General features: G+C 47.6%; 1 protein-coding gene across 1 annotated transcript in view; it reads left to right on the top strand.

Annotated features, from left to right (window-relative positions):
- Positions 1–2,435: 2,435 nt before the first annotated feature.
- CASTOR2 (cytosolic arginine sensor for mTORC1 subunit 2) overlaps positions 2,436–13,742 on the top strand; it is a 120,594-nt gene continuing 109,287 nt past the window's right edge. Inside the window, exon 1 of the mRNA XM_009678153.2 lies at positions 2,436–2,836. Coding sequence (XP_009676448.2) covers positions 2,724–2,836 — 113 coding nt within the window. The 5' untranslated portion in view covers positions 2,436–2,723. The remainder of the gene's footprint in view (positions 2,837–13,742) is intronic.

Below are 13,742 nucleotides of genomic sequence, written 5' to 3' on the forward strand. Positions count from 1 at the left end.
CCTGCATGAAAATTCGCAGGTAAAACTGGCAACAAGGGAAGGACAGAGGTCTGAATACTCACCGCAACCAGAGGAGAGGGCACCTAACAGTATTTTAGCTAATTGCCAGGCTGCCTGCTCTAGAAAAATTTGCCTGTGCTGAAATAGGCTTATTTTTGGTGTGTAGAAAATGGGGTTGGGTGCTGGTGGGACTTGATTTTTTCCCTAAAGCTTCCCACAGTCGACTATGTGAAGGTTCACATCGCCATGAGGTCTGTGTCTGCGTTTCCAGCTCAGAGAGGCCTTCAGGCCTTCTTTGAAAGACTTGGAAAACTCTAGCGGTCGATCAGACCCAAGAAAGAAATTGCAATTTTGGAGAGCACCGGATGTAAACTTAACAAAACGAAGAAGTATTTTTTGTGTTTTGTGGGTTTGGGGGGATTTTTTTGCTTGTTTGCTTGGTTCTTCTTTTTTTAGTAAATCCAGATGACTTCACTCAGGGCGTCTTTTCTCCTTCCCTGCAGGCAGAACAAGTCTCTGATGATCTGCTTGCTTCAAAAGTTCCCCCCGGATTTTACCTTTGGGTCTGTTCTACCATCTCTCGTTGTTACATGTAAGCATTTTCTGCGGTAATTAGACTGGTAATAGCATAATCCCCGGTGGCTTTCCTGGAGTCTCTGGCCTCTCTGGGTTGAGAAAGCTCTGCTTGGGGGCAGAATATTTTTTCTTTAAGTGGGAAGGGGAATGGTTGATACTGTGCATGTGTCCTGGTTATGATGGAAAATCTTGTAAAAGAGGAAAGTTTTGCAGCATTTCATAGAAGCAATTCAGGCTGCGTTTGTCTGATTTCCTCTGGAAGCTCACAGCAACCTTGACGGTGAGTGTTTTGTCCCTGGCTGCTTCCTTCTGGGCTCTGTGGTCTGCACGGTCCCCAAAGAGCAGATATCTGTGATTTGTAGATGCAGGTGCCGGCACTTTTTGTAGCTGGACACAGATACATTCAGTGCTTTGAAGACCAAGGCCTTGAATTATCAGTGGAAGCAGATTAAAAACCCTCTTCAGTTTCCTAAATTGCAGTGCCTGCAGTCGTCTGAACTTCTGTGCAAGCCAGTGAAGGAAAATAACTCCTCATTTTTTAAAGGCCTTTTAAAAATAAAACAGATAGTTGATATTTTTTCTTTGCCGCCTTTGCCCTAAATGATTTCAGACTAACTACAGGTATGAATGCCTCTAATTTTCAGTTTCCCCTTTGGGGATATAACAAGATGGTCTCTCGGAAGCACGGCCACAGGCAAAAGAAGTGCAGTCACATCCAGAGGGGGAAGTACAGCCGTCCCACGGGAACTAACCGAATTGAAACGGTGTGGAAACTCTAGTTTCAGAGGCATGTCTCCAGAGTTGAATTTAATGGGATTTCTGCCACGAGAGCACAGGCCAGCCCAAAAAATCTGACTTCACAACCGCCGATGCTCTCCTGTCTACACAGGGAAGAAGAGTGGCCTGGAGAGGGGTTCGGCCGACTGAGCTCTGCCCGTGCTCCCTCGGACACAGTCTGTGCTTCGGTTTCCCCATCTCTACAACACGAGTGTTGTTACTGATGGTCTTTATAACGCCTGTTGGAGATCTACTGATGAAAAGTGATCTAGGTATCATAATGATCTAGGTATTATTATTGTTGTTGTTCATAGCAAAATCAGTTTGATACAAATTCAGAGCGGGTGGAAGTTTCAAATCAGGTTTTCAGCCCAAGTCCTCTTGCAAGAATATTGCAAGCCCAGCCTTACTCCCCATTTAAGCCTCTGTGGCATGGGGGTGCATCGCGGCGAGCCCCCATTTCCGGGCGCTGGGTCGAGGGCTCGTCCGCCCCACGGCAGCCTCCACATGTGGCATCGCTGGGGGCCGTGTGTCCTTCCATTTCCCCGGCGTGAACGGGGTGAGTGGACCGTCCATCCTTCCTTCCAACCTTACAAACTGTCACACGCCCAGAAAGCCTGTCTTCACCTTCTTAAACAATTGTGCATTCACCTCTGTAATACTTTTAAGCAAATTGCATTTTGGGGGGGGTATACATAGAGGCAGTCCAGGCCTCCTTATTAACGGGGTTTAGCAGAATGAACAAGGTAAGACGTGAATATTTCCCTACTTATTGGAACCTTCCGAAGTTGCTCTTTGGGGCTGTGCGGGGTTTGCCAGACCTCTCCCACCCGGGTCGAATTGTAGGTGCAATGAAAGAAAAAAAAGAGGCGGTCACTTACAAGTTAAAAAAAAAAAAAAAGAAAAGAAAAGAAAAAGGGGGTGGGGGGGGGGAAGCGCGGGTGAGAGCCGCCCCGGAGGCAGAGGGCGGGGGCGCGGGGCGGGGGCGCGCGGGGTCCCGGGGCTGCCGGCCGGCCGGCCCGTCCCGGACTACAAGTCCCGGCGTGCCGCGCGGCGGCGCGCAGGCGCGCTGGGCCGGGGTTGAGTGGCAAGTTGTTTGTTCCAGGGTAGCACCAGCTGCTCGGCGCTCGGGCTCCGGCTGCCCGCCCGCCCCGCGCCCCCCCGCCCGCCCCCGGCTCCCACCTCGGCACCCTCGTGTGCCCCCATCCCGCCCCCGCCGCCTGGGACGGCGGCCAGGAGCAGGAGGGGAAGGGGAAAAGGCACCGGCCATAACAGCCCCCCCCTCCTCTTCTCCCCCCCCCCTCCTCGCCATTCAAAAACACAAAATAACCCCCAGGGATAGATGAACTACAAATGAGAAAGAGGAAAAGATGGAACTGCACATCCTAGAGCACCGGCTGCGGGTGGCCAGCATAGCCAAGGAGAGCATCCAGCTCTTCACCTACGGGCTCATCAAACTTGCCTTCCTCTCCTCCAAGACGAGGTGGGTGCTGGGGAGCTGGCGGCGCGCTGGGGGGGCGCCCCCTCCCTGCGAAGGGGGCAGGGTGCTGGGGGGGCCCCCTCCTTGCAAGGGGGCAGGGTGCTGGGGGGGCCACCCCCCCATTCCTGCGAAGGGGGCAGGGTGTTGGGGGGGCCCCTTCCTTGCAAGGGGGCAGGGTGCTGGGGGGGGCCACCCCCCCATTCCTGCGAAGGGGGCAGGGTGCTGGGGGGGGCACCCTCCTTGCAAGGGGGCAGGGTGCTGGGGGGTGCCCCTAATCCTGCAAAGGGGACAAGGTGCTGGAGTGGGGGGGCGCCCCCCATCCTGCGAAGGGGGCATGGTGCTGGGAGGGGCGCCCCGTTCCTGCGAAGGGGCAGGGAGCTGGGGGGGGCGCCCTCCTTGCAAGGGGGCAGGGCGCTGGCGGCGGGGGGCACCCTCCTTGCAGGGGGGCAGGGAGCTGGGGGGGGCACCCTCCTTGCTGCACGGGGAGCAGGGTGCTGGTGGCGGGGGGCACCCTCCTTGCAGGGGGGGCAGGGTGCTGGGGGGGGCACCCTCCTTGCAAGGGGGGCAGGGCGCTGGCGGAGGGGGCACCCTCCTTGCAGGGGGGGCAGGGTGCTGGGGGGGGGGCACCCTCCTTGCAGGGGGGGCAGGGTGCTGGGGGGGGCACCCTCCTTGCTGCACGGGGAGCAGGGTTTTGGAGGGAGGTGGCCAGATAGACAGCAATCCCCCCCCCCCCCAACACCCCGTTCCCCCCGGCCTGAGCGACGGCGATGGGGGCCAGCCGCGGAGTTTGGAGCCCCCCCCCCCCCGTGGGGGCTCCTGCCCGGCCGCAGCCCCCCCCCCCGGGGCTCCGCGGCTGCAGGGGAACAGGTGGGGGGGGCGGGGGGGGCCGGGCCGGCTGCGGGCGCGGGGCGAGCGCCGACAACAAAGGCACCGGCGGCGGCGGCAGGAGGGTTTTTTCCTCCCCCCCCCCCCCCCGGTGTTATTGCTTGCAGCACTTATTTAAAAAAAAAAAAAAAAAAAAGCAAATCGCCTAAACGCGTGTTTGTGTTAAAAAGGTGCTTTTCCAGCATGGGGGGGCGGGGGGAGCGTTGCGCTCGGTGCTCTTTCTAAAAATTGTGCCGTTGAGTAACATGGGTTGTGGTATAATAATAATAATAGTGGAAGGCAGCGTAAAGACATTTTTAGGGAGAAAGGAGTTGGGGGGGGAAGGCAGGCTCTGGCCGCTTGATGGGATGGATGCGATCTGCCTAGGCCTTTCGGAGCAAAACAACTTGAATTGCAAATGCGTCTGCTGAGCCTTCGCTGGGCTTGTTGACTTTGTGGGTCTGTTCAGAAAGAGGAATGGGAATGTAAATAATATAAGGCAAACTCTTCTTGTTTTTCCAGCTTGATAATTAGTATCTCAGTTCCCCCCCCACCGTGTCTTAGCGCTAAAATGCGATCCTGGGCGAATCCGGGCAGATTTCCTTTGGCAGCAGGAAAATAATAAATAGACAATAAATTTGCTTTTTATTTCTTAGATTGTTTTATCCCGGACTGTATTTCAATCTTCTCTCTCCAATGACGCTTACGGATGAATGGACCTATTTGTGTTGTAATTTGATTACGGTCCCTTATCTCACAGTTAAACTTCGTGCCTTGAAATTTCACTCTGCTCTGGGGCTCGTCCCACTTGGCTGGGGCTAGCGCTGCCTGCGGGGCCGCCTTTACCGCTGTCCCCGCGCCCTCGACGGGGCGTTCGGGGCTCTTGAACCGACACCTTCTGTTTCTTAATGTGTTGTTTCATTGCTAACGGAAAGCGGTTGCTGATTTGGGTGGCGGCGGGGGGGGGGGGGGGGGGGTCGCTGCTAAGCAGGACGTTTTATTTCTCGATGCTTAAAACGTCAATATTGATGTCAGCAATGACATCTTCAAACCCGTGGCTTCTAACGCATAGATGGTTTTCTTGGGTGTGTGGTTTTTTCGGTTTGTTTTTTTGTGTAGTTGATTTTTTTTTTTTTTTTTTTTTAGTTCAGGGACAATCCTGTTATCTTTTTGCTTCACGCGACGTATCTCACCCCGAAGGCTGGAGAGTCGCGAACGGGTGAGGATGACACGCTGTGTCCTTTGCACTGGGGTGTGACACCTTGTCCGCAGTTGGGCGCAGCCCTGGCGGGTTCGGTGTTGCCTCTGGTCACTGTAATACCTGGCCCTCTGCGTGCCCGGCGCCAGCGATAACGTTTCTGGTAGCTTCGTGGGATCTCGCTTGTCGGGGACAAAAACTCGGTTTGTGGGAAGTTTTTGTTTGGCACGGGAAGCTTCTCTTTATTTCCTTTTTTGGCTGTTTTGTTGTTTTTGCGGCCAATAGGGATGTAGGGTTGAGAAGGGAAACCTTGTTTGTGCCATTCTCAGGACAGCTGATAGTACCCAAGCGTTGCTTTCTCTTACGTGTTTTTACATGCCGTGAGGCGAATAAGGACCCTGCCCCACAGACCTTCCCCTCTGGTGGACGCCATGCAGATGAGGAAGGTGAAGGTCTCTGGAGCATGTAACTGTGGATCTATGAACACGCTCTTTCTTCTCTCTACTTCTTTAAGAAGTGAATGTGTCCAGGAGATGAGAACCTTTTATTTGTGTGCAAGACAAATGTCCCCTCCCCACCCCAAGACAAATGTCCCCTCCCCACCCCCCCCATCTGAGAAGGACCAGGTGGAGGATGTCGAGGGAAGGTGGCCTTCAGCCCTCTTAGTCTTCTCTGCTGAGATAACAAAGATGCCAGTCACTTTTACCAGCTATGTTTTTCCCGGTGAGACCTCAAACAGTCTTTACCTGCACTGCAAAGCTGCCAGGAAGAAATAATAATTTGTGGGACAGATGTGCTCCAGAGAGGTGGCAGTGACCTCGCGGGTATCTTAATGTGAGCAATGCAAAACTCTGCAATGTTACATTAGGCTCTCCCTTGCGAGGAGCCATCTGAGAGGAATTTGAATGTTTTTCGCGTTCTCATATGCTGGAGAAAAAGTTGGGAACAATTTTTAAACCTTGTACGTTTTTCTTAATCCTCTTGGGAGGGAAAAGTAACAAATCTCCCTCTTTTTAGTTGACCTTTTGCCACTCGCAGTCTGCCTTTGTTCATGCCCTGAGTCTTTTAATTTAGCTTCTGTTACAATAGCAGTATTTTTTTTTTTTTGAACAAAGAACAGCAATTTTGGAACTATTCCTATGCCCAAAAGCAAGAAAGCAGTTACCGAGGTGAAGAGGTGAGACCAACAGTGAATAAAATGGTGGGCTGATCCGCGCTGAAAGAAGAACACTGCTAATCGTAACTTTCAAGTTATGCATGAGTTAATTTATGCAAAGTTGCATTAAGACAGGTTGTCCGATAATAAGTAGTAGCGAAGCTCCTAAGCAGTTACACTGAGCAATGATGCCCTGCTTGTGTAAATAAGCGCAGACCTATTGATTTCAACCTCGCTCTGCCGGGCACCGTAGCAGAAAATCAGTTCCATGTAATTTTTAGTCGCATGCTGCAGACTTGCACGTTTCTAATCCTCCCGCTGTTGCGCTCATCGTCATCCTCGCACTTTACCCCGTGCGTTGGCCTGACAGTTCCTTGGTGGCAAGGACCTTCGTTTATTCCAAAGGTGTGCCGCGTGTTTGAATGTGCAAAAATAACAACTGCTGCCTGGTTTTAACAATGCGTCCTTTTCCTTCTGTACATGCATTTGTAAATGTTAGTTATCTGGGACGGGGAACGGTGCTGGTCTGTGAACTACCACCTTCAGCGACCTGCCTAGCGCTGCAAAAAGACCAGCCTCCCTCCCACCAGAGCTCCTTTCCATTTCCTTGGCCAGCTGTAAACTACCTCTTGCTATTGGGTGCTGTGCCACAAATGACCTGTTTGAGGATTTGATAGACATACTAATGTGCTGCCACACTCCTGTCTTGGATTTTTCTTCTGCTTGCCGAACAGTTTTAACTACATCTCCTTTTAGTGGCAGGGAATTAAATCTGACCGGAGCAGGAGGAAAGATATTTGTGAGTCTTGGTTAATGCTTCCAGCAAGCCACCAGTGCATGCACTAGAGAGAGGGAAGGTGAGCCTGACCTTGTCTTTTGAGTGTATATAAAAATATATATAGCTGAGTTTAAGTCCTGGAGAATAAAGCGGGGTCAGGGTTCTCCCAAGCCCTGTGTCTGTATAACGTGATTATCCTTTGCTTACTGACTTCTGGCTAACGCTGTGGTAGACCCTTGAACATCTAGAGTCAATGAGTTAACAAGTAGCCTTTCCTTTCTCAGCTCCAGTGCATAATCTAAAGATTTGGAGGCAAACAGTGAGATAAACTAGTTGAGGGAGAAAGGTATCTTTTAAATTCTAACAACATTAAGCTGTAATTGGGCTGAAGTTGAGAGGTTAGTTTGTTCACCAGGCTGCATGGTTAAAATAATTGTAGGTCGTGGATCTAGCATGGCAAATCTTAAAATCTCTAACAGAGCTTTCTGGTACTGTTTGCTTTGAGATGGCCCTCGTTATTCCTGGGCGCCGAAGAGAAAGGACAGGTTCCCCATAGGCAAGGACAGGAGCTTGATCACGAAGGTGTCCCAGGCAGCTCTTTCAAAGCAGCTTTCAGCTTGGTTTCTTCTCCAAGACGCTCGGCTCCTCTTTTCGAGGTGCGTTGGCAGCCTCGAGCAGAGCTGTGAGCACTTTGCAAGGCTGCAAGTTTGGCGCTGGGTGCGAGCAGGGCTCTTCCCCCCCCCCCAAAGCCAGAGGGCCTGCGGGAGCAGGGCTGGGCTCTGCCCTGCCGTCGTCCCGCGCTGCCTCTGCCGTGGCACCAAGGCTGCTCCGAGGGAACGTATCCTGCAGCGGAGAGGCGCTGAGAAACATTCGTTCTAATCAAAATGTAAAAAGGAGTAAACAAGGATAAACCGTTCAGAATGAGCTGGATGTTTTTCAGTCTTTGAACAAATGGCAATGCTGCGTTTGTTATCGTTGCTAACTTTGTGATGGTATTTTTGGTAATCTCTCTCTTTTGCTTGGTAATAATTAACAGCAACAACCCACTGCTCATAAGTAGAGGTGTCAATATAAGCGTTTCTCGTTCCCTGATCACTTGTGTACTGTCTAGGAGTCCCGAGACTGGAGATACCGTAATAAAAGGTCTATTTAGAATTTCAGAGCATAATAGGACAAACGAGTGCTTAAAATGTATCTGCGCATCATTTGAGGACATTCAGGAGATCGGTGGTCCATTTCTTTTGGAATAAACTTAGGCAAATGAGAGTTGTTTGTTTTTTTTGATGAAATAGAGACTGATCTGCAACACGAGGTGATCTTCTGGCAGACGAGTTTTTTATCGTGGTTAAAACCTTTTTTCTTAGCTCCTGTCATCTTGCATGTCCTAGTAAGAGCACTAAGTAAAGGCTTTTGCAGGTTATAGGACAGCATTTACTCATCTAAAACACGTCATTTGTCTTTTCTTTTTGATGTGGCAAAGACTTCTCTACGCCTTGGTTGGGGGGGGGCATGAGGAGTGTGCGATATCAGAGGTGTAGGGACTTCTTTTTCTGTCTGGCTTGTTGCCCATCTATTCGGGAAGGATGCGAGTGCTCATGCCCATACCCCATGGGAGGCAGGAGGGATGGGTAACCTGATGAATGAAACCTTCCACTTGTCCTTCCAAAGTGCTGTGCCCCCATATTTGCATTCCCATGTGCGTGTATGGTGCTGAACGTGCTACTGGATTTTCAGGACTGGTTAGAGCAGATGAGAATGAGATAAGTGAAAAAGAAGAGAATAAACGTTACTTATTTGGGCCTAATGAAGGACCTAAGCTCTTTAGTTGTGAATACTGTCAGTCTGTGCTTGGGACTGCTGGGTGCTCCAAATGGTGCTGTGCTGCAGGGACCTTCTCCAGTGTTTTAATACACAAAGCCTTGGGAAGAACAGATTTCTTTCCTGGTGGTTCCCTATTGTTTGTCCACGAATGTCATTTCTTAGCCTTTTTATTTCCTTTTCTTTTCTCCTTCTGACACATGGGCTGACCATTAGGGCACTGCCTTGTTTTACGTCTTTCTTTGTCGGGCAGTCCTCAGCCTACCATGAGGTCCCATCAGGCGAGGGCTGATGCCAGGGCAGAAGCGGACAGGAGCGCTTGGAAACTAAATGCAGTTTAAAAGGTGAAACAAAAGCACTGGATCAATCTCATGACGTGATGCAGGGGAGGGCCTTGTTGCTGGAGAAACATTGGTTTAGATGTTGGTCCTTGCTTCGAGGATATTTGTTTTTAAGATCTTTTTCCCCTCTCTGAACTTGGATGTTTGCCTTATAAATAAATAAATATCTGGCTGTAGTCTGAAGCGGGATGGTGATTGTTGCTTATTTACCATGCTAAACTGTTTCTGTATATTGGCAGAGCTGTTGCATGGACGTAATGCATCATCTGGGGATGAGGTACAAGACAGTGGTGTAAAGGCAACGTTGATGCCTGCTGATGTTGAGCTGAGAAGTAGAAAAAGGGAAAAAATATTTTATCTTTTGCCCTGCAACTCATTAAAACACCCTTCAGCTGTACATTTGTTTATTGTGTCATTTCAGATGAAAGTCAAGATTTAAATGAAAAATGTGGCCTTTATTAGTTCCTAGACAACAACAACTGCAAGCTTGGGTGCTCTTATGTTTTGGCAGTAGAGCGATAGTATTGCAGGTCTGTTAAGGAAAAGTATTAACTATTGGGCATTTGTCATCAAGATGTAACGTTTGAGTTGTTCATTAACACAGTAGTTTGAATCCGCAGGCTATTCCTTCCACTGAGTTACAAGTTAAATTAGGCCCTATTTGATGGCTGGAACTATTTGACAATGCCCTGTTTGTGCTCCATAAATATGTAAGTCTTTCCACTTAATTCTGCTCTTTTTTTTGTGCGTGTACGAGTGTGTTGAGCACACTAACTCATTTGTGTATTACACAACTCCTTAATCGTCCTGCATGTTTCAGTGTTTTAATATATTTGGACAAGGGCTACAATTTCTGTTTTCAGGAGGAAACAGTGCAGATTTGTTCTTTTGTTTATTGCCAGCTCCCAAGTAAACTCCGGCTCTGATCTGCTGATAGCTGAAGGCTGGTGAAGGAAGAACGATACAACAGGAATGTGAGGAAGCAGCTCCATTCATTGCCGTTCAGAAGCAACAGAGCCAAGCCTATAATTTGCAGTTATCATTTCAAAGCAAAAAGATCTCTCCTCCCCTCAGTCCCTGAGCTTAGCTTGGTTTTGTGTGACTAACACTAAGATATAGTTGTTAAGAGAGAAAACAATTAACAGATAAAAGGTTTTAGTATGGCACGAACTAACTAAAGATTGATTAGGCTTTTTTGCATGTGTGACTGTGCGATCCCCTTTTAGTTTCAGATTTACTGTACAGAGTTGTACTGTGCTGACCGTGGTAACAGAGACTCGGACTTCATTTTTGTGGTCTGGTATATAATAAACATTTTGTACTGGTTGATAAAGTTTTAAATTTGCATCACAAAAAAAAAAAAAAAATAGGCAGTGAATGCCTAAATTTCCTTATCGACCAGAATCGACTTCCTTACTTTGGTCCGTTAAATACGTTTAACTAGAGATTAAAATAAAAAGTCTCCTTCTAAACTGCAGCTTACTCGAGAAGGCTCCCAGCAGCAAAGCTGAGATACTGGTTTTGCTGTTCAGCATGTGGACGAGTGGTGAGTTTGGTGATGGCAAATCATTGGTTAATTTTTGAGGGGCTTCTGAGATGTTCTTTTTTGGGGACATCTCAGTGGGCAAAGTGGTATTTCTTGTTTTTAAGAGTCCTTTCCAGTCCACCACTCCATTTAAGTTTCCCTAATGTGATGGAATAGGTGTTTTAAAGATACTGTGCTACCTATTGGCCAGTAACTGTGGGGAAATGTAGGCTGTCATTACTAGTAGGCTGTCCTTGACCCAAATTCTTGAGATACAAATTGTTTATAAAGTAGGAGCCCAACCGTTAGGTAAGTGTGAACGTGTGTTTGAGCAAGATGTGCCAGTAAAGAAAATGTTCCTTTTCGTTATCTGCAAAGTTGCAGTGCCCCTGCTGCGGAGGGTACTAGAGATGTCATGAGATGTTGCGAGCCATGGCACTTAACTTAGAGTAAAATGCAACCTTTAAATCTTATATAAAGTATTCAAATAGGTGAATTAAAAAAAATGCTGGGGGAATTTCTCAAGACGGGAGGGGAAACCTTACAAGTTTTGACATGGATTGAACAGTTAAGACGTAGGTGTGAGTCTCCCTCGCTGTTTTTCTGTTCAAGGTTTTCAGAAATATTATGTGTCGGAGAATCTGGGTAATGATATGCGCTGGTTTAGTGATGCCTGCTTATTTATCCTAGTGCTGTGGTTAAAAGATCAGTATTCAACCCTCTATTATGCCACAGATGTATCCTGTTTTACAGGGCGAGTTGGTTGACTCAAATGGCCTGTGTTAATCTTGTTTCATATTTGTAGGTTTTTATTTCTTTTCCTAAAGAAAGGTTGACTCTCCTCTGTTGATAACATGTAAAGCACTCACTCGCAGATAAATGTAGCCTTGGCAGAAGGAAAAAAGGTTATTCCTAATAACGAGAAGGATATACTCTGTATGCATCTAAGCAACTGTAGACATTAACATAGACTTACTCAGCCTATATGCTTTTTTAGAAAATGATGGATGACTTATTTATTACATGATTAATCTTTTAGTTGTGATCTTTTTCAGGCTGCTTTTGGGTGGAAATTGGAGTGTGATTATAACATGGAGAATGAGCGTTTTCACTTACTGTTTTTTTTTTTTTTTAAACTAATAAGCAATGTTACGTGTGCTGAATACTTAGAAAAAATTATCTGAACCTATTTCACGTTTACAGCTAACCAGTTGAATATGATCTGTGCTCGATGAACTAAACTGATGTGACTTGTGCCTATGCTTGTCAAGACATGAGAGCTGGTAGATCTCGGCCTCCCACACCTCCTTCTTGGTCACAAACTGGAAGAAAAAAACAAGTTTACTTGCTTTTTCAGTTCCTAATTTGTTTCTCAACTTGGAATGAACTAGTGATCATCCTGAACTAAACCGAGTAATTTGAAATGAAATGTTCTGTCTCCTTGCAGAAGATGCTGTTGCTGTCAAAATCTGGCTTATTGCGTAAATGGACCGGTTCCAGTTGCTTTGTCACTGATTTCTCCCCAATTGACTTGTTAAATATTCTTTGAGGTTTCAGCAGCAAACATACTTGTTTGAATTGTCTTCTGTACGCAAAGGTTGACATCACTCCAAAAATGACTTCAGATAGCTTTACGTCAGGTCTTCTGAAGTTAACATTAAAATGTGCTTTTAATTGTTTTCTTGTCCGAACTCCTTGACTGTAAAATGGGAGTGTTAGAATTAACCCGTCCCGCACCATTGCGGGGATAAAGACAGGACAAATTATGATGTACTCGGATGGTGTGGTTTGTGTTGCATGTACTTAGCCATTTGGCATTTTCATAAGTCTGGCAGAGTGTAAATGTGCATGGACTGTTTGCTTCTGCCTGGCTCGCGGTACGTGAAACCATAGCCCAGTGGCACCTTCTCTCCTGAGCCCACCACCGGTTTTGGAGTAGTTAGTGCTTGGTTTCCCGCGGTGTGTGATGGAAGCGTGTGTTTTGCAATACTTACATTTTATGGACTACGGGGACACAAATTGAGATGGATGATTGTTTTTGTTAAGTGGCCCTTTTTTTAAGCAGAACTCTGCAGTGTAGACTGTCTGTAAAGATTTCTGTGCAGAGGAAATTAATAGATCCTCCTGGCATGTGAAATGGATTTGGGTTACCTATGCTGCAGGCGAGGTAATGATCGTTACAAATGCGCGCAACAACTGGCTGCCTAAAGAACAGAGCATTATTTTCAACATGGGGATTTTCTTGTTGTGTTTGTTTGTTTATTTCCAGTGTCTCTGGCATACAGGTGTCACAATATTTTGATAGTTGCCAGGAACCAGTTCATTAGACGAGAGTAAAGAGCACAGAAGAGGTTGGCAAGAATTCAGCTTGACCAAAGCTGGCTTTATCCTTTCCTTGGGGGGGGGGGAGGGGGGAAAAAAAGGAAGATGGCAAAGCATGAGGTTGACCTGGTGAATGAAGGTGGATGTCTCATAACAACACGGGAGCTTCATGCAGGACTTTGACAATGCTGTAGTGCAGTCTGAGCCTTGGTGTGTTGTGCTCGCCCTAAGCCTGGTACCATGTTGTCGTCACAAAACAAAAAATCCTCCTGGAGTGGTTGAGGCTGGAAAAGATCTCTGAAGATCTAGTCCAACCCCCAGCTCAAGGCGGAGTCAACTAGAGCAGGCTGCTGAGGATCTTGTCCGGTCAGATCTTGGTACCTGATGCCGTGCACGTGGCTTTGCTCTCATGTGTGTTGACAGGTCATTGAGCTTGCTGGCGTTGTTTTGTTTTGTTCTGTTTGGTATCGCTTTCTGTATAGCGTTGTAATTTGCAATTTAATGTCTCATTTCAACAAGACAGAGGATATGAATGTAAGAATGAGATTATACAACCGTTCAGCTTATTTTGGAGAGAGTTGTTGGTACGGAGGAAAAACCGTCCACTGTGCCCGTATGTATGGAAAGCCTCGTGTCTAAGGGAGGGTGAAAGTCTCCAAGGGACGGGTTTGTGCCGGATCACTGAGCTATCCCTTGTCGCAAGCCAGAAATACTTTTCCTTTGCACAGGGGTGTGAAATCAGCCTGGGATGACTAATGTAAGAGGACTTTGTGTGTCCTGTACCCCTTTGAAAGGCTTTGTTCGTGTTGATGGTGCTTGAATTGTAATCTTGGGCAATAATTTAAATATGAAACGGTTCTGAAACAATATGGTTATCTATTAGCTTTTAATGATCTTGTGAAGCAGT

Source organism: Struthio camelus, chromosome 16, assembly GCF_040807025.1.
Source record: "Struthio camelus isolate bStrCam1 chromosome 16, bStrCam1.hap1, whole genome shotgun sequence".
Lineage (NCBI taxonomy): Eukaryota > Metazoa > Chordata > Aves > Struthioniformes > Struthionidae > Struthio > Struthio camelus.